General features: G+C 39.4%; 1 protein-coding gene across 3 annotated transcripts in view; it reads right to left on the bottom strand.

Moving 5' to 3' along the window:
* Nucleotides 1-20,612, bottom strand: part of RIOK3 (RIO kinase 3) — a 32,810-nt gene that overhangs the window by 10,097 nt on the left and 2,101 nt on the right. For all 3 annotated transcript variants that reach the window (XR_009521731.1, XR_009521732.1, XM_060028789.1), the window contains exons 2-12: nucleotides 14,586-14,701; nucleotides 13,822-13,967; nucleotides 13,621-13,728; nucleotides 13,325-13,434; nucleotides 11,506-11,649; nucleotides 10,702-10,829; nucleotides 5,077-5,274; nucleotides 3,709-3,868; nucleotides 1,914-1,994; nucleotides 1,736-1,825; nucleotides 732-839 (exon numbers count right to left, since the gene is read on the bottom strand). Coding sequence is in view for 1 of the 3 variants with exons in the window: in XM_060028789.1 (XP_059884772.1) it covers nucleotides 732-839; nucleotides 1,736-1,825; nucleotides 1,914-1,994; nucleotides 3,709-3,868; nucleotides 5,077-5,274; nucleotides 10,702-10,829; nucleotides 11,506-11,649; nucleotides 13,325-13,434; nucleotides 13,621-13,728; nucleotides 13,822-13,967; nucleotides 14,586-14,701 (1,389 nt within the window). In the remaining 2 variants the exon portion in view is untranslated. The remainder of the gene's footprint in view (nucleotides 1-731; nucleotides 840-1,735; nucleotides 1,826-1,913; nucleotides 1,995-3,708; nucleotides 3,869-5,076; nucleotides 5,275-10,701; nucleotides 10,830-11,505; nucleotides 11,650-13,324; nucleotides 13,435-13,620; nucleotides 13,729-13,821; nucleotides 13,968-14,585; nucleotides 14,702-20,612) is intronic.

Here is a 20,612-nt window from a genome sequence, read left to right as displayed (position 1 = left end):
GATATGTTTTACTATATAACCTATACAGCTTTCAGGGAACAAGAAAAGGGAAATTCCAAAGTTGATTCAACAGCAGTAACACCCAGTAACTGTACAGAGCAACTGTACTGAACTAAAGGCTGGATTTACCATCTTCCTGTTACTTCGCTTCTGGCCTTAGACTCCAGCACAGCTTGGCCAAATTCAAGTCAATATGGGGATTTCTGGAACAGATTCTATAATCATTCTCTGCTTTGGCAGGTTGCTGGGAATAATTAGCTGCTGTTTCACTTTTCAGTTTTTGTTCAATTTTCAGAGAACTTCCCCGGAGGTATTTTTTTTTATTATTATTGTATTGTTCTGTAGGTCCATATTGTAATGACTGGGTATTTCCAAGGATGGCCACTGCTGAATCTCTGTATTCAGTTAAAGGCAGGCAGGGACCAAGTGTTACTGCTTTTTGTGTCACCCAGAGTGTTCACCGGTCAGGGAAAAAGGCATATACTGGAAATGTGTTATTTGTCCATCTCAACCAAACTATGAACTTCTTGAAGAAGTGTTTTGCTGTTATGTTTATCCTAGGGTTTAAGCCTGGAAAAGAAGGATCAAAAACAGTATCTCAAGAAAGGAAAAATCTCTAATTAATTTTGTTTTTGAGGGGATGAGAGGATAAACTTAGCTCTGGTTTTCATTATCTACTCTATCCAGGTCCCCACTAACAGCAAGGTGAAAAACAGCCTTATAACACTTACCTCAGCTAAGAACTCAGCTTCATTATCTGCTGAGATGTTTAAACCTGAAACGGCATTGAAGAGTTCTCGTTCACTAAGGGCTTCCTTTACGCCTCCTTTCTGGAAAAACTAGTAAACAAATATAAGAAAGTCAGTAGACTTATTAGCAAGGTTCTCCTAGAAACAACAACAACAAAAAAAACAGGGAATAGTGTACTTGTAAAACGCCAGTGAATTCCTTCCATAATTTTTAAGCTACAGATGTTTCCAATTCAAGTATAGCTACACTCAGGTTCTACTTGCTTACTGTCCTCTCACACATCTGGGCTGTCGTCTAGACTTAGTAAGTTTGTCATATTGCACCTTCCATAGCTATGTATGAGTGGTATATGTAAAATTGCTTGGTGTTGCTTTGAATGAGCAGACACAAAATAATCACTAAATCCCATGAATTAACATTTTCCAGTAGGCTCAGAAAGTATTTCCAAAATAAAGTTGTTCTGTCATATTTAGGAAGATCATCTCTATCTGAATCTGTTGCTGACAATTCATTTCCTTTAGAAACAGCAAACAAATGCTTCCCAACTCTGTGATTACTGAGTTTTACCTTCCCTAATCTGTTCACTCTGCCTCAGAGAATGTGGTCAGACTACACCACTAGGAAAACTATTCTTTTAGTATAATAACAATGGCAGTAAGCATGCAGGCTTGCTTCAGGCCAGCTTCCCTTAAAGCACTGTGCATATATTAAATGTCTACTTGACTGCTTAAATATTTAGAACCAAAATAAAAACTTACTCTCTTGGAAATTTAATTCAGTGGCCCAAATGTGGGGCATGCAATCAAATTCTTGCAAAAAATGAAATCTGACAAATCAATCTTTGTCTCTTTACCTTGAAAGCAACCAGTTAACTAAACTCTTCCTTTAATTTCTAAGAATACAATCATCTTACTTGCCTTAGGAGTGAGAAAAATGTTTGAATATGTTATAGCCCATAAAAAAGACAGTTAGTTTACATGCCTACCTGTGAGACATTCCTACAGTCACGGAACAAGAACTCCAGGCCATGAGGATGGGTTGGTTCTACAGACTGACTGACGTCTATCAACCAGACCTATTTAAATATAGAGCACAGTGATTTCTGTACCTTCAGTAATTTACATCAAGTCACTTAACCTGAACGTTAACAAAATGCTCCTCACCTTCCCAGCGTGCCACAGCATGTTGTACTCACTGAGGTCGGCATGTACGAGCTTACACTCATTATATAACTGCTGCATCAACTGTAAGGAGGCAAGGCAGACATTTAGAAAATGAAGGAACAACTCTAATTTACCTACACAACTAAAATGTCTATGTCACCCAATATTTTCCATAAAGAGCAAAACCAGGGTGAAGAACTTACTTCTTCTTTGTACAGTCTAGGACTGGTTTTTTGGTTTTTTTTTCTACCCTGAAGGAGGGTGTGAGCACAGTGAGACAATGGAAGGGAAGAGCACATGACACTCTACTTCCCTATCCATGTGACAGCAATGAGATCAGGAGACCAAAGGGTAGTCCTGGAATCCCACATACGTAAGACAGCTATGGTCACTAACCAGGGGACCTAGGCTTATCCTTCATAACAGGGCAAACATCCCACTGAGAGCTCTATGGAGTGTATACAACTCCAAGGTAAAAAGTACTTCCTGCCAGACAGAGTGGGAAAGAAGTATTCTTCTTAATTAAGCGGCATTATATATTCATGACTGATGGTGACCCCTAGCCTCATAGTAGAAATCAGCATTAATGCTTTGTTTCCCAGCTTTAATAGAATCAAATAGGAAGGGCACATCACTACTTAATCTCTGCCCCAGCCACCCCACAGCCAAAAGAAGCCAGAAAAGTAGGCTTAATTTTCTTTGAATGTTTTCCAACTGAAGGCAGAGAAAGTTGGATTATCTAACTATATCTTAAAAAATTAATTTGGATAATACGTTCATATTCACATCAACTGCCGCATGATATAAGAGTTCCACGCAGAGACTGTTTTAAAAACATATGTTTTGGACTTCCCTGGTGGCGCAGCGGTTAAGAATCTGCCTGCCAATGCAGAGGACATGTGTTCGAGCCCTGGTCCCGGAAGATCCCACATGCCGCGGAGCAACTAAGCCTGTGCACCACAACTACTGAGCCTGCGCTCTAGAGCCCACGAGCCACAACTACTGAAGCCCACGTGCCTACAGCCTGTGCTCTGCAACAAGAGAAGCCACCGCAATGAGAAGCCCACGCACCGCAATGAAGGGTGGCCCCCACTCACTGCAACTACAGAAAGCCCGTGCTCAGCAACGAAGACCCAACGCAGCCATAGATAAATAAATAAATAAACAAAAAAACATGTTTCTCCACTATTCAATTAAGACCAAAAAAAAAGACAATACAGAGGAACAACAACAATATGAGGAGCATTTCTTAAGCTTGAAGGACCCCAGACTGAATTTGGTTGCTGTCCCAAAGCATAAATAGCTTCCTCAAGACTCCTGACAAGTGCCTCCCAACTCTAATGCCTGCACAGATGGAGAAACCACCCCTTACTACCTTCTTTTCATCATCACTTACTTTCATTGACCAAATCTGCTTCCCTCTAATTCCCCAACAGGAAAGGTATTTCCCTTCACTGTTTCAAAAAGGCACACAAACTACTGAGGCACTATATCTGCTAAATATAGTAACATCAAGTTTTAGTTAATGAAGTTTTGTCAATAATAGCTTCTGGCTTCTATGTCATTAATGCTAACAACTGAGCCCTCACTTTCTCCACTAAGATTTTCCTAAAACAACTCAAGACATACGCATATTGATATAAAGACAATTCTTCAATATTAACATTCTTTCACAAACTTCAGTTTTTCCTCGTTATATCACCTTAAAATAGTACTATTTTAGGCATTTCTTTTTTAGTTTAGAGGAAATATTGTTTAAAGCTGGTGTGTGAATGGTCTGAAAGGCACAACTTACATGAAGAGTTTGATAGTAGGCTTCTTTCATTTCTTCACTGCTGAGCTTTACTTCTTTCAATTTAGGGGCTGGAACTTGATCATAGCCAATAAAAGACATAACCAAAATGTGTTTCTTTAGTAGCACAACTGTTGGACAAGGAATTCCAGCTCTCTGCATTCTATACAGAAAGAAATGATTAAGAATGTGAAGATCAGAAGGAGAGGAAATTTCATTTATTCAACAAATATCTAACAAGGTCCTGCAATGAGGGGGGACTATGTTGTAATCTGGGGAATGTTGGAAGGCAAAGGCAGTAAGAACAGCCTCTGCCCTCATGGAGCCTGCGGCCTGGTGAAAACAACAGACAAGTGAGGAGACGATTACAGCGCAATGTGGTACATGCACTGGCAGAGGTGGGGGTAGGAGGCATCAAGGAAGAAGCAGGCAAATAGGAATTAGCCAGGTTCCAACTGTGGGGAGATGCTGTGGAGATGCACAGAGGAGTCCAGGAGCACAGTCCATGCGGGGAGTGTGTATAAATCAACGCAGCTGGATCATGAGTAGGAGGAAGGGCAATGTGGGTTTAGGCTACAGAGACAGGCAGGCTCCACATCGCAAGATGACTTTGAACTTTACACCAAAGACTATGGGAGCCGCTGAAAAATTTTAAGAAAGGCAGTGATGAGATCTTAGTAATCCAGAAAAGAGATCGGAGGACAGCAAGACCTCTTAGGAAATTATTCTAATTAGAAGTCCTACTAAGTAGAAGACTTTTGCAGCTAATAAATATAGATAATTACTTTTGAAAGCAAACATCTTCAGGAAAAACAAACTAAAATTAAAAGCTTTCACGGTTCAGATGTGGGCAGGTTTGTATGTAAGAAAGATTATTAATTTCTTGGTTGACAAAGCAAATTCCTTGATAAATTCTGCATAGAGAATTGAGAAACAAGTCTAATAAATTAAAGCAAAATGCAATTTGACTGGTAAAACCCTGCCCTCACCAAATGAACAAACATTAGATGGAATAAACATGTTCTGAAACAAAAAAGGAAATCATTATTTGTAATATGCCTAACAGGAAACTGGAAAAGATAGCGTTTAGATATATGACAAAATATCTGCAGTTGAAAATGACTTAATTTCCCTCAAACTTTACTGAGGAAAGAAAAACAAAATGGATTTTTCATCCTACAAGTATGAATTCAGGTTATATACATGGAAATGTTTTCTTACAGAAACTCTCCTTAAGCACTAGAATTTCAAGGCCTTTCATACTTTCTATAAATGAATTTGAAAGAAAGTGTGGGTTTTTTGCCTGGCTGGTAGGCCTAATACAAACAGGTGATCACCCAAGATGACTTCTAGCACGATGATTTTCTTTACCTTGTGAGATTGTGCATTTCTTTTTCTGCCCACATGCGGATGATCTTACGTGGATTTAGTTTACTGAAGCGATCTTTAAACCTGAAATCATCTTTAATATATTTGTCACGATTCTTAAACTCATTAAGGGTTGTTTTAAATACCTTGATGGCACATTCTGTAGGTATAACTTTACTATCTTCCTTTTCATCCTCCATGCTAAGTGGAAGAAACAAACATTAAGTCAGTTCAAGTCGCCAGATAACAAAACAATTTCAAAATAAAGATTTTATGACATGAAAGTGGATCTGCCTTCTCTGAGAATGTCAAGTCTTGGGTTGGTTTTTTTTTAAGGCTTCAAGTTTGAGGTCTTAAGAAAACCCTAGGTTTTAGCTTTTTTAATAAAACACACTTTCAAATAAATTCTCAACAGTTTTCAACAACCCATAATATAATCTTCATTTAATGACTATGGAATTAAACTTGAGGAACAATGAAGACCTATACACTTTAAAATAGGCTATGGTCTGCCCGGGATGGTTCAGAGGCAAAACTCAATGGAAGGGAGCAAAAGAGTCTAGACGATGCTTAGGATGCTAATTCAACAGTCCCACAACAGCGAGCCACTGAGAGGGTCTGAACCATGGTGGTGGCAGTGCGAACCAAAGGGGGAAGGTGGAAGGAGAGACAAGATTTACCTTTGAACCTCTGAAGGGATGTTAGTCTGGAAAAGAAAGGAACTATATCTAGAGCACAGAATCTGACTCAAACTCCCAATCCCCTCCTTCTGGGACCATATTTTCCCAGCAGACTCCTCCTCCTCCAGGTAGCCTCAGAAGGCTACAGTACAAACTCTAACTGGTTCTAAGTAACGCCCTCTCTTCCTAACTGCCTTCTCTACCTAAGAAGTGTGACAGCTCCATGGCTTTAGATATCATCTAAATACAGATAACTGCTACATTTCTATCCTTAGTCTTGACTTTCTCCAGAAGTTCAGGCCCATTTATCTCATCCCTACTTGACTTCAGTTGGATGTCGAGAAGGCATCTCAAACATATCATGCCCAAAACAGAATTCCTGATAACTGTACCCTAAACCTGCCTATCCCCAGTCTCTCACCTCAGTAAATGGTACCACCCAGCTGCTCTAGCCAAGAATCTATCCTCTCACACCACACATCCAATCCAACAGCACAGACTGTCCACTCTCACCTTCGACACACACCTCACCTTGGAAACCTTCATCAGAGATTCCCCTGTCCTACAGATAAAAAGCAGTCAACCAGTCACTATGACATCACCCTATTTTATCTATTTGCGTAGCACATATCTGATAGTCCTGGAAGAGGACTGAAGGGAGGGGTGGGGAGGAAGCACATTCTGTGAGAGCAGAGCAGGGACCGTCCTTGTACCATACATTGCTGTAGCCCCAGCACCTAGAAGAGCCTGGAACACGGAAGTTGCACAAATACTTGGTGAATGAATGAACCAATTTTCAGGGAGACAGCCTAGAGATCCTTTAAAAGGAAGAAATTCCCAATAATTTAAAGATGTTATAATAAACGTCTTTGGATTTTGAGATGGTAAGTTTCCTGTCACTGAAATAATTTAACCGTAGGTAGATGAGGCCCTATCAAAAACACCACTGGGGCTTCCCTGGTGGCGCAGTGGTTGAGAGTCCGCCTGCCGATGCAGGGGACACGGGTTCATGCCCCGGTCCAGGAAGATCCCACATGCCGCGGAGCGGCTGGGCCCGTGAGCCATGGCCGCTGGGCCTGTGTGTCTGGAGCCTGTGCTCCGCAACGGGAGAGGCCACAACAGTGAGAGGCCCGCGCACCACAAAAAAAAAAACAAAAACACCACTTAGGAGATCCCTAACTTGGAAGGTCTCTAGGATAAAATCTAATTTGTAAGATTAATCTTGTCATTCTCTTACTAAAAAAACTTCTGTTTCTCACTAAATTACACATCCCTCTGCCTAGCTTTTAAGGTCCTCCTTACCAATTTTTGGTTTGCTTACACAATTTTACATCTTATTACCTCTACATATATACCTTCTAATTTCCTCATTGACAAGTCTCATCGCCTAAATTTCAATCCTCCCATTTTCAGCACCCCTCCCCCACCCCACTTTTTTTTTTTTTTAAAAGAATTAAACTTTACAGATAAAGCTGAAGTTCCTTTTGATTATTTACCACCCCTGGTAGTTTCCGTCCCCATTCCAACTCTTTAGAGACAATCACAATCATGAATAGTACCCTTCTAGTCTTTTTAAAAAGATACACACACATACGTAAGTATCCACAAACATACATTTTAAAAAAAACATGTATGTTACATTCTGTATAACAAAATTTAAATAGATGGTATACTGTATATATTCTGCAACTAGCTTTTTGCACTCAGTACTGGGGGGTGGGGAGGGTTGTCTTTTTTTTTTTTTAAAACCTATTTTTAAAATCCAGGTTGAGATCCAACTTCATCATGACCTCTTCCTTGAATGTGACCGGCAATGATCTTCTTCTGTTCTCTATTCCTATCCTGAGGTCTCACTTGTCTAACTGTGTACTCTATTATGTATTATCTTTAATGGACCATAATGGTTCTTACTGTAACGTTCTCCTCTTGGCTATACCATAAGCTCTTTGACAACAGAAAACATGTTATACACTTATTCCCTGAAAAATCTAGAACATATTACTATTCAAATAACTGTTGATTACTTGGCCAACCTGAGACTGACAGAACCCAGAAGAGCTTTATGGCAGGCAGAACTTAAAATGCCCCCCAAGATCCCAGCCCCTGGTGTACAACCCTGTATAAGCCCCTCCCTTTGAGTGTGGGAGGGATAGCCACTCCCTTGAATAGCTTACATTATATGGCAAAGGTGATGGTATAGTCGTGCCCAGCATTACATTCCATTGTCTAAGACTCAGTCTCAGTAGACTGAAGGGAGAGAGTCTCCCGCTGGTTTTGAAGAAGTAACCTGCTGTATGAAAGGGCTACATGACCAGGACCTGCAGGGGCCTCTAGGAGCTGAGAGCAGCCCCTGGCTGACAGCCAACCAAAAAGTAGAGACCTCTGTCGTACAGCTGCAGGGAACTGAACTGTGCCAAGGGAATAGGAACCCATGTCCAGAAAGGAATGCAGCTCAGCTGACACATGGATTGCAGCCCTGGGAGAGCCTGAGCAGAGAACCCAGCTAAGCCGCGCCTGCCCGAACTTCTGATCAACAGGAACCATGAGATAATAAATAGGTGTTGTTTTAAGTTGCTAAATCTGTGGTAATTTGTTATGTAGCAGAGAAAACTAACATACACTTTAAAAAATATTTACTCTGAAAACCGAATGCTCTCTAGCTTTGCTAATTTACAAATGCCAAAGTACAGATTGCAATACCAATTCCACCAGAAGGAAAGGGAGCTCATCATTATATCAAAGCATCATTAAGTAAAACAGAAAATGGAAAAGGCTAAACAAGGCAATTGACAAGAAAAAGAAACTTAAGAGGCCAATACACTCAAAAAAAAAAAAAACTTAACCATAATTAAATGCACACCAAAATATTAAAAAGGTACTTTTCATCTTTCACACTGACAAAAAAAGTATTGTTTGATAAGACTAGGCACTGATGAGGATGAGGGAAACAGGCTCATACTGCTGGTGGTAGCATAAACTGGTTAACTTTCTCATAGGGCAATTTGGTAATACCTACTGACATTCAGAATGTATGCAACCTGAGGATGTGACTAGCTCGTAGAGAAAACTGCAACTGCCCTACCATTAAAATGTAAACACAAATTTGAGATTTCTGGTCTTTGGTGTGACATACAAGAAAAAAATTTTTCTTTAATTTTTAATAAATAAAAGAAATCAAGAAACATTGCTTGCTACAATAGCCAGCTCAGAGGCCCAAACAGTGAGCAAAATCTGATACTCTCCATTCAATAAGACCTTATACTATTTAACAGAAAGGGGAAAAAAATGCATGTAGTCTCTGCCCCAGAAATTTCAAATGTTAGGAATTTAGCTTAAGGATTTATTTGCAAAAGCACACCAAAGTATATGTACAAAGATATTCCTATATATTCACAAAGTAGAATGTTCTACTATAAAACTGGTATGATATAAACCAGCAATATAAAAGGATATAAGATATATTAACTGAAAAATGAAGATGCTGAATGCAGAATATAATTTCTTTTGTACAAACAAAATAAGAAATACATGCATAAAAATTTCTGGAAGGCTAGACTAAAAACTATTAATAGTGGTTGCCCTTAGAGGAAAAACCTGTGGGGCGACAGCTGGTAAGATGAAGGCTACCTTCATTTTAATCCTTTCTGTACAGTTTAATTTCTACCATGAGTAATCTTTCATTTTAAAATAATTTGTGCAATTAAGTTATGTTTGCCTGGTCTCAGGGAACGCTCAACTGAAATTTGGAAAGAGGGCAACAGAGCTTAAAGCCAGAAAAAAATAAATGTTTACTAAAATTAATATATACCAGTTATTATAAAACATGATTTCACTTACCCCCAACAAAATCCTACGAGGTAAGGGTCAGTTTTTAAATGACATTTAGTAAATTGCTCCATATCACGTTGCTTGAAAAATGTTGAGCCATTTTATCCTAAAATTCATTTTATCCCTTTCATTTCGGAACTTAGTATAATTCAATACATGATTATATGTATATGTCTCATTTAGAAAGGGAGACTAGTTAAATAATTAAGAAAAACAAAGACAAGGACTTGACCAATAATTGTTTGAATCCCCTTAAGTATAAAATAAATACCTTCTAAACCTAAAAAAAACTAGAATAATCTGTAATCTATTTTAACATTTTTGTTTATAAATAATGTTCAGGTAAAGGAATAGCTGAGATAGTAAGCCTTACTGAACTAGTAAGACTTCAAAGCTAAGTAACCAGATGACTTCATATTCCTGGCTTAAGCACGTTCTCTCAACAGCATCCATGTTTAAAATTTTTTCTCTTCCTCATACCATCCTTTACTCAACTAAACCCTCATAACAAAAGTAAAATGGGTAAGCTCTAAAATGGCATATGATCTTTAAAGACATTTCTTTAAATAATGAAAGCATTATTAAAAGGGTAGGAATTGGTAACTGATCTAAGTATGGCCCTCCCAAAGGGTCCCACAGTGGAAAGACGTGGGTTTTGAGTCAAACTCAGGTTCAGATTTTGCTATGCCACTTACAGCTGCCTGTATGTTATGGTATAATTACAATAATGTGAAAAATAATATATTCATAGAAAAAAGACTGGAGGAGTCTACAACAAAATTATTAATGGTTATCTCTGGATGGCAGAATTGGGATGATTGTGGTTTTGTGTTTTTTTTGGCTGCACCGCACAGCCTGCAGGATCTCAGATCCCTGACCAAGGATTGAACCTGGGCCACAGCAGTGAAAGATCTGAATACTAACCACTAGACCACCAGGGAACTCCCCTGGTTGTGTTTTTCTTTACACATCCCTATATTGCTGAGACCTCCTACAATAACACTTTAAAAATAACTGTTTGCCATGCAGAATGAACTTTGATTTTGTATAAATCCATTAATATCAGGGAGAAGGGGCTAAGCTTTTGTTGATATGATGGTATTGTAATTTGCTCATTTACCTCCCTCCGTATGCATGAAAGACAACAGATTCCTTTCCTGTACTAATACAGCCAGTGATTGTCTCCAACATTCCACAGTTGACCATTTTATACAGAAGTAAACGTGTCTTCGGATCAACTGCTTTTTCCTACAAAAGATAAAGCACTGTAAGTGAAAATAACTGGTAATCACAAAACATTTTCTGAGCCATTTCTAGTATCTAACATTCAAAATATATACTTTTTTTAACCTTTATTATTAATTTACCTAGGTGTGTATACAACAGGCTCTTAAAAGAGTGCTGTCGAGATACAATTCATTTCTGTAACTCTAATGTCTTTGAAAGTGAATATCTAAAAGAACCATTAAAAAGCAGACTCTAGTTTAGTCAAAATTTTATCTCCAAAGTTTAAACAGCTCTCCTAATGTACTTACCATTAGTTTGTTTTTCTAAAGTTTTAAAAATTATTCTCAGATATTATATACTATCTTTGTTAAGGTAAAACATTGTAGACTATTAAGTTATTATAAATATATCATGATAGGAAACAATTTTTCATATGCAATGTAAACTACACAGTCCAAATTAATTATGACCACTGAAATGTTAGTTTTGAATAAGTGATTAATAACCACTACATGAAATCTGAAAAGTCAAATGGCAAAGCTACTTGGGTTTTATTTACATCTTTGATTTGAAAAGTCAATCTCATGAAAAAAACATCAAACATGAAGTTTTATCTTGTTTTTTCTCTGAACATGAAGTTTTCTAATACGAATCTTTCCACTAAAAAAACAGAAACAAAAACGTTAAGCATACTTACTGCAGTAGAATGCTCCTTTTTCTCATGGAGGCGGGCACTTCGACGTTCTTCTGAGTAGGCATGTTGTTTTAAAGCATTGAAAACATTGTTTGATAGTTTTAAATCCATTCCAATTCCATCTCCTACCTGAAACCCAGGTGCAAACTGCCAAAAAGAAGAAGAAAAATTAGCATCTGAGTACTTTAAAATGGGGAAGTGAAAACAAAAAACAATGAGAAAATCAGTTTTACATGGATTGGGTTTTCTACTCAATAGATGATAATGCTATGAAAGCAGAACCCACAGGTATTACAGAGGAAAAAGCAAAATAACTCACTGGTAAGCCCAACAGAAAGGGAAACAAGGCTTTTTAAGAAACTGTATCCCAAAGGAAGGGAAGGTTTATTTTTATTTTTTATGTTTTTTTTTTTGCAGTACGCGGGCCTCTCACTGTTGTGGCCTCTCCCATTGCGGAGCACAGGCTCCGGACGCGCAGGCTCAGCGGCCATGGCTCACGGGCCCAGTGGCTCCGCAGTATGTGGGATCTTCCCGGACCGGGGCACGAACCTGTGTCCCCTGCATCGGCAGGCGGACTCTCAACCACTGCACTACCAGGGAAGCCCCGGGAAGGTTTATTATATGCATAGAAAACATCCAAACACATCTAAAAACTAAGGTATTTTAGCATATGCTTTGAACATATGCTAAAATACCTTATGCTTTTATATCAGACAAAGATACATTATATTTCGAAATCATACCAAATCTTACCCAAAAAAAAATTGTTTTTCATAGTCAATTATTTTTGAAGAGTGGGTTAAAAATCACAAGCTATGCCCACACCGTGACAATTATGTCCAATACGGAAGCCACTAGCTACATGTGGATATTTAAATTTAAATTGATTAAAATAAAATTAAAAATTCAGTTCCTCAGTTGTACCACCCAAATTTCAAGTGCTCAATTGTCGAATATGGCGGCCATATTAGACAGCACTGACACAGAACATTTCTATTATCACAGAAGGTTCTACTGGACAGGGTTGTTCTAGAGTCAGATCTGGATTATTTCTAGAATATGTTTACTTAACAAGTATTTGTATTCTAGAGCCTAAATGTTTTATATTAACCACAATAATTACGAGGGAGGAAAAAAATGCCGTTTTTCTTTTTCTCCTTTTTTTTTTTTTTTTGCGGTACGCGGGCCTCTCACTGTCGTGGCCTCTCCCGTTGCGGAGCACAGGCTCTGGACGCTCAGGCTCAGCGGCGATGGCTCACGGGCCCAGCCGCTCCGCGGCATGTGGGATCTTCCCGGACCCGGGCACGAACCTGTGTCCGCTGCATTGGCAGGCGGACTCTCAACCACTGTGCCACCAGGGAAGCCCTCTCCTATTTTTTAAAAATTACATTGTGTTTCTGATTTTGCAGGGGTAGTTCAGGCACAAGATAAAAAATTCAAAAATTATAACAGGGTATACAGTAGAAAGTATATTTATCTCCCGTTCTTAACCGCCAATCACCATTGTTATCTGTTTCTCAGGTATTTTATGGAAAATAAGATGCTGAAAAATAAATGTTACTTTCAGAAGAACCATTTCTTAATTTTAGAATCAATGTAAATCAAACTAGTTTTCTTAATATTGATGTAGGATTTTATTCTGAGGTACATTATATTCTCATTAGTGGCTCAGTTCCCACGGTGTTGCTATACTGTCATCTAAAATATCCTTAGAAAGGAGGAAGGATATTTTTAGAAATTTAAAGATACTGTATTTAGAATGCTATGTTTTTAACTTATTCTAATAAAACTTTTGATTCAGAGTAATACTTCTGTAACTTACATTTTCCATTCTGGCTGTATTCTTTCTCCCACATACTACTTCATCATGTTTGGTGGTAATGTCTTTTCCTTTTCCAATAAAACCCTTTTTGGGAGTAGGAACTGGTTTTGCTAAAGGCGATTAAGACAAGCCAAGTATGTAAAAATAGCAAAGACTAAATTGCTGCATTCACTATTATCTGAAAAAGATATTTGAATCTAATAGTAAATTACCAAATGAGATTCAAAGACAAATATAAAATACTTAGTCTTCCTACATCCCCATTCTATGCCCCCAGAAAATAAAAGCACTGATACCTGGTCTGTAGGGATCATCACGAGTATCCTGCCAGTCAACCTCATCTTCAGAGCTATCACTGTCTTCATAAGGATGTACTTTTCGATAATTTTCAAAGGAAATGGAAACTTAAAAGGCAAAAATGGTTGAAGATTTATTTAGGGGCACATTACAAGCATTTTCTACCACCCGATGGAGTTGACACAATAAGGTCATAGTACCTTTGCTATCTCCATTGAATTTTTTTTCTTCACGCCTAAGCTGTGCATCATATTCTCTGTCAAATTCCATCTGTAGCATCTGAGCCAGCATTAGGTCGCTGGAAGTGTCAATGTTTTCTCCAGTAATAAATGGTCCTTCAGCAACGCTATTCAAAATAAGGCAGTATAGACTAATATAATGTGCTTGTGTAAAGAGACGCTACCAGTTATGGGTGAGATGTGCCTTTTCAGTGTTAACTGTATTGAAGAAACAATGGAAAAGAACTTTACCAAACCCTTCACCCTCTTCTGCCCAGCTGCCCTCTGACCAATAGCAGGCACCTGTGAAAGCACCAACTAGGATTAGGAGAGCTTCAAGAGAAAGCTAAAGGGCCTATAATAAAAACCAAACAGACCCAAAATTCATTCGTTCTGTGTTCTGATCAAAGGAGAGCTAACATATATATGAAAAGATAAACAACAAACATTTGATCAAAACTGTACCCTACTTCATTATTTTTTAATCTATTTGATAATAGAGTTCAACTGTTGCAATGACTAAAACCCAGAGAAACAGAGTGGTTTGCCCAAGATAATACTGAACACTAGTAACAAAATTAGGACCAAAACCCATGTATCAGTGAACTCCCAAAACAGTGCTCTTTCTATTGCACTGCTTTTCTAAATGTATTTCTGAATCATTTGTCATGACAATCACTAATCAGATCCTAAGACTGTTATAACAAGCTGCTAGATAAAGTAGAGTCTCTATGAATTTTACTCACACAACTTCAGGAAAAGCGGCAGCTTCTTCTTCCAGCTGCAATTCTTTAGCCAACTGTTCACTCATTACATCAGACAAAGAACAAGATATTGTATTTTGAGGGGTAGCCCATGGACACTATAAAAAAAAAAGGCAATTCTATTCATAATAATGAACTTAAAGTACTTTCCAAACTTGGAAATAAGGTTATCTTTTGAGAATTAGACTATCTAAATCAACTCAAAAGGAATGCTTACCTTTTTTGCAGAAATCATCTTAAAAGGAAAAATATATCCCAGCTCAAATCTAATCAAAGATAAACCTAAACTACGACAGCCAAAAGCACTCTCCAGCCTGCTTGGTGGGTATGTCCTTACAGTTGAGGGGAAGCACAGGCTACTCTAGCATCACCAACTAGCCAATGAGTTCATGTAATGCCCCTTGTTCTGATTCCATGCTCACCAAGCAACCTTCTGCTTATAGTTTGGCTTCTGGGTAGATCCTCTTACAGGAACAGGCTATATACCAACTACCACAATTCAAAGCCCACTTAGAAGTTACACTTCCTTCTAATTTAAGCAGTAAGTCTTCTACATGTAAAAAGTGTGTGGCAGATCCTTTCAAGACACCTTGGAATATGCGAAAATAAAAACAGCAATAACAAACAATGAATCCTATATTTCTGAACTTTGGAAGCTGAGAAATAGATTCTTGAAACAATACTACTAGAGCAAAGTAATACTCTGTGAGACTCTTCTAGAGCAGCCAGCCACTCAGCCCTCCTCGATGGCATCACTATCTCAGCCCTCTTGAAATATGTACAAACCGTAGGTTTACTTCACAATTCCTAATTTTTGAGGGGGGCAGGCTTTACTTAGCAGCAGCAAATGATTCCATTTGATAGTCTAGTGATTAAGACCGTTAATACTGAATAAGATGTCTAAGTATCTCTTGAAGCTGCCCAGCTCTCTATCCCCTTTCCGGTATCATCCTCCCATCACTGGGCTACTGTAAGAGCCTCCTAACTCACCTTTCTGCTTGCTTCCATTCTCCACACCACAGTGTAATGGTTTTTCTAAAACGCAGATCTGATTGGTTCAGTTCCTTACTTAAAGCTCTTTATTGTTTTAATGTCTCCCACTGCCTTTAGGATAAAATCCAAACTCATTGCTTAACTATTACTGAGAGTCTAATTTAGAATATAGCATATAATGGTAAGTGTTTTGGCCACAAATTTGTTTAATCAAGTCTAGCCAGTACAGGCCCTCTAGTTGGTCTAAGGGCCTGCTGGAGTGACTCCCAGGGATAACTGGGCAACTTACCCTTGCTCAAGTTCCATAACGTTGAGGTTTAGGGATTTATTTGGTTCAAACTGTTAGGGTGAAGCACATAAGGGTGATAAATGATCATTATATTTATGCCTAAGTGAATCAGAATCAAGTTTTATCTAGTCTCACCCTGAGACTGGTGAGATGCCCCCAGCCCCCACCTATACTAGCCTATTGCAGAACTGTTCTGGCCTTGTATAAGGCCAGGCCTGGAAACAACAGGAAGGTTTCCTCATGGTGTGGTATGACTTCCACTGACTCAGATCTTGTCAGCAACTGAGCACTCTCCTGGTGAGGATTTTGAGGTCTGTAATCTTGAGAATATAGCTAATCTTTTGGCCACATGACTCTCCTGACTTGCTTCTGCATCTTCTAGGTAGAAGATAAAATGCTGCCTCTTACCTAGAAATGCTTGGTGTGATCAAAGTCCAGGTTCCAAAAGGCAAATAACTGTATTCTCTAGCTCAGAACTGTCAATCACATTTTGCAATGACTAACAGTAGCATAACAGGCACCACGGGGATACTCTCTATATTGGCTAAATACACCTAACTTACATAGATTAAGTGACACACTGGAGTAGTTGCAATATCATCCCCATTTCATAGATTCAGAAACTTGAGACACAGAAAAGTTTTTTAACCCAAGATAACACTGTTGATGGAAGTGCTGAGATTTGAACCAAGGCAGTAGGGCTTAAGAGTGTTTTGCTATACTGCTTCCCTAAACACCTTGTCCTGGGATGGGAGAAGCAAACTGCTGTACTGCCTGCAGTCTAAAATCCAAATTTCTCAGTAAGGAATGCCCTTCACAGCTTGACCTAATTTATCCTTCCAGTCTTGACTCTCACCTATCCTAGACTCTGGCAACACTAATTAAATGCTAAATATGGCATAGTTTCACCCTTCCACGCCTTTCACCCCTCACACATCCCCTTCTCTCTCAAAGGTTTTTCTTCCTTCTCTATTTCACCCAATTAAGTGTCAGCTCTTCCATAGGGTTATCTCAGTTTTATCAGACAAAATTAGATCCTTTCCTTTATCTTCCCATAACAGTATTAGATAGTTAAATGCATCAGCCACAACACAGCAAGAGCCCCTTGAAGGGCAAGGTCTTCTCATTCTCAGCGTCCAGTGTACAGCTTCAGACATAACGAGGCATTCAAGTATTTACTGAACAAGATGTGCCAAAAGGAAACCTGGAGATATCTCATGGAACTGCCAGGCTGTGCCTAGGCGGTAGAGGTCTGGTGCCTTTCTACACCCCTCCTATTGTAAAGTCCTTCTCTCCACCTTGCAGTCAGCTGCTTTGCTCACCCATTTCTTTTGTTTTGTTTTTGGCCGTGCCACCTGGCATATGGGATCTTAGTTCCCTGATCTGGGATGGAATCCGTGCCCCCTGCAGTGGAAGCTCAGAGTGTTAACCACTGGACCACCAGGGAAGTCCCTGCCCACCCACTTCTGATGCTTCTACTCTCTTGCCAGCAGTCAATCAATTCTAAGGTGTTAAAACACCAGCAGCAAATCTCTCGGAGAGGCAAAAATGAGAGGCAGTAACTGTGTTATTTTGTGGCAGAGATTTACCTACCCCCAAGATAGACTGAATCAGAAAGGGAAACATGCAGAGACCAAGAGAGTACCAAGACACCCTAACTGCCCACTCCTACTGACCTTGCTCCTCGGAGCCTCAGACTCTAGAGCTGTACTTCCCTGCACCTCTGCTGACCGGCTCAGCTGGGCAACCTCACACTGAGACAATTTCCTTGGGTGGGATAAATAAGTAAAGACTTCCGAAAGTGTGCCAACTTCTATACTTTGAAATCAAATCCAAACTCTTCAAACCAGTAGCCAAAATCCCTCCATAAAATGTTCTGGGCTGGAGGGAGAGCTGCTGGGCAGGGACAGTCCTCCACAGGCACAAGCGGTTCACCACCCTGAGGGGGGCTTAGAAAAGGCACTGGGGGCTCCTCCCACAAATGGGCACCAGTGGGTGTATGGAGGGGAATCCTGTGTCGTCATCTTGCAACTCTTCAGTAAGTCAAACACTCCTTGTGAACAGAGAAACTCTGTCAAACGTTCAAATAATAATAAATCTAAGGAGATAAGAGTAAAAGGCCCTTCATCATCTTGCTCTATCCCAGCGATCCAACGTCCTTTCCCACTACTCCCTTGACCAGCATAAACTTCCCACTGCATCAAGATCTGATGGGAAACTCCACACAATCCTTTCCAGTTAGTTATTCTCCTTTAAATGACATCTATCAAGCCCATCACTAGCTCCCTGATTCCGGTTTGCTGAAGACCCCTCACCAACCTTGTTTTCCTCTCCTCTGGGAAACTGCCACCACTAAACTCAGCAACTTGGGGTCATCACAACCACCATTCTCCCACATCTGGCTGGCTGCAGACTAGTGGGAAATCATTCCCCCTTCCTTCTACTCCTAAAGATGCATCCCCACTGCCCATCCCACTTTTTTTTTTAAGGTTTTACTGCACACAGCTATGGGGAAACGATCAAGTAAACTGAAAAAAAAAAAAGCAAACATGAAGGAGGCACATAATAAAAAAAATTCAGTCCTCAACTTGAAGCAAGTCAACAGAACCATAACCCCACAGAAAGGTCCCTTTTCTGCTCATGCATGCAGGTAGAAGACACAATCTAGGCAAAATATTTAAGTGGGTAATTCTACTTCTCAAAACAAGGATCTCTGCAAAACGTGATCTGGGTCTGTACAACAACACTAATCTTTTTTTTTTTTTAAACTTTCAATTTTAGAGTATTTTTAGATTTACAGAAAAATCACAAAGATTGTATCAAGAGTCCCCAGATACCCCATACCCAGCTTCCCCGTATAAATACTGTACATTTGTCACAATTAATGAACCAAATCATTATTATTAACTAAAGTGCATACTTCATTCAGATTTCCTTAGTTTTCCCCTAACGTCCCTCTTCTATTCCAGGATACCTTCCAGGATACCATATAACATTTAGCTATCATGTCTCCTTAGGCTCCTCTTGGCTCTGAGTTTCTCAGACTTTGTTTTTGGCGACCTTGACAGTTTTTTTTTTGTTTTGTTTTTTGTTTTTGGGTTTTGTTTTGTTTTTTTTTGCGGTACGCGGGCCTCTCACCGCTGCGGAGCACAGGCTCCGGACGCGCAGGCCCAGCGGCCATGGCCCACGGACCCAGCCGCTCCGCGGCACGTGGGATCCTCCCGGACGGGGGCACGAACCCGTGTTCCCTGCATCGGCAGGCGGACTCCCAACCACTGCACCACCAGGGAAGCCCGCGACCTTGACAGTTTTGAGGAGTACCACTAATCCATTTGTTACAGCTCTTTCCAACACAGCTACATACTTCCTGACTTTTGCCTACAGTTTGTCAATTCTCCCTGCTTGGAATACTCCCTAAAATTCTTCGTTCATAACAGCAGTTTGGGATTTTGTAACTGGGGACCCCAAGTCCCTTTCAGGGTGTCTAAGAGGTCAAAATTATTCTCATAATAGTTCTAAGATAGTTTTTGTCTTTCCCATTCTCATTCTCTCAAGAGTGTGGAGTGAGGTTTTCCAGAGTCTGTATCAGATATGATGGCAGCACTCTGGTGGCTACTAGAATGTGTGCATGTGTATTCTTATGTTTTCTAAAATTTTCAAAGGTAGTAAGTAGGCTGAGGATATAAATGTGCATTTTAAAATATTATATGTAGGATGGATAAACAACAAGGTCCTACTGTGTATAGCACAGGGAATTATATTCAATAGCCCGTGATAAACCATAAAGGAAAAGAATATAAAAAAGAATGTATGTTGGGCTTCCCTGGTGGCGCAGTGGTTAAGAATCCACCTGCCAATGCAGGGAACATGGGTTCGAGCCCTGGTCCAGGAAGATCCCACATGCCGCGGAGCAACTAAGCCCGTGCACCACAACTACTGAGCCTGCGCTCTAGAGTCTATGAGCCACAACTACTGAGCCCATGCACCACAACTACTGAAGCCCGCACGCCTAGAGCCCGTGCTCTGCAACAAGAGAAGCCACCGCAATGAGAAGCCCACGCACCACAACGAAGAGTAGCCCCCACTCGCCACAACTAGAGAAAGCCCGCACGCAGCAACGAAGACCCAACACAGCCAAAAATAATAAAATAAATAAAATTTTTTTAAAAAGTATGTATATGTGTAACTAAGTCACTTTGCTGTACAGCTGAAATTAAACACAACAATTGTAAATCAACTACACTTCAATATTTTTTTAAATGTGCATTTTTAGAGATTAACTCAGTTTGTTCTTAGTGCGTCTACCGTGCTCTTATTACCCATCTTCAATTATGCCTGCTATAATCTACATATTTGTTAGGACAGACTTTCATCATATACTTCAACTAACACATATTGCAACAGATTGAAGAAAAAAGGAGCTATGAGAATCCAGCTGTTTTCTATTAAGTCAGACATTAAAGAGATTTACAAAAATATGAAACAATACTACTCTTCACTAATTTTTTGTTTTGGAAAATAGTTTTTTTTTAAATATAAAAATGTTATTTATATTAACATAATCACTTAAACATTTTTTTCAATATCTCAGTTTTAATTTCTGATATGACAAATATCAATAGATATAACCAATATAAACAAAAATTCTTGGAGTCCTCAATGTTTTTTAAGAGTGTAAAGAAGTCCTGATGGAAAAGTTTTGAGAACTGCCAGCCTTTAATATTCTT

Source organism: Delphinus delphis, chromosome 13 (assembly GCF_949987515.2).
Source record: "Delphinus delphis chromosome 13, mDelDel1.2, whole genome shotgun sequence".
NCBI lineage: Eukaryota > Metazoa > Chordata > Mammalia > Artiodactyla > Delphinidae > Delphinus > Delphinus delphis.
Note: the sequence above shows the minus strand (reverse complement) of the source record. Positions and strands in the feature narration are given on the sequence as shown.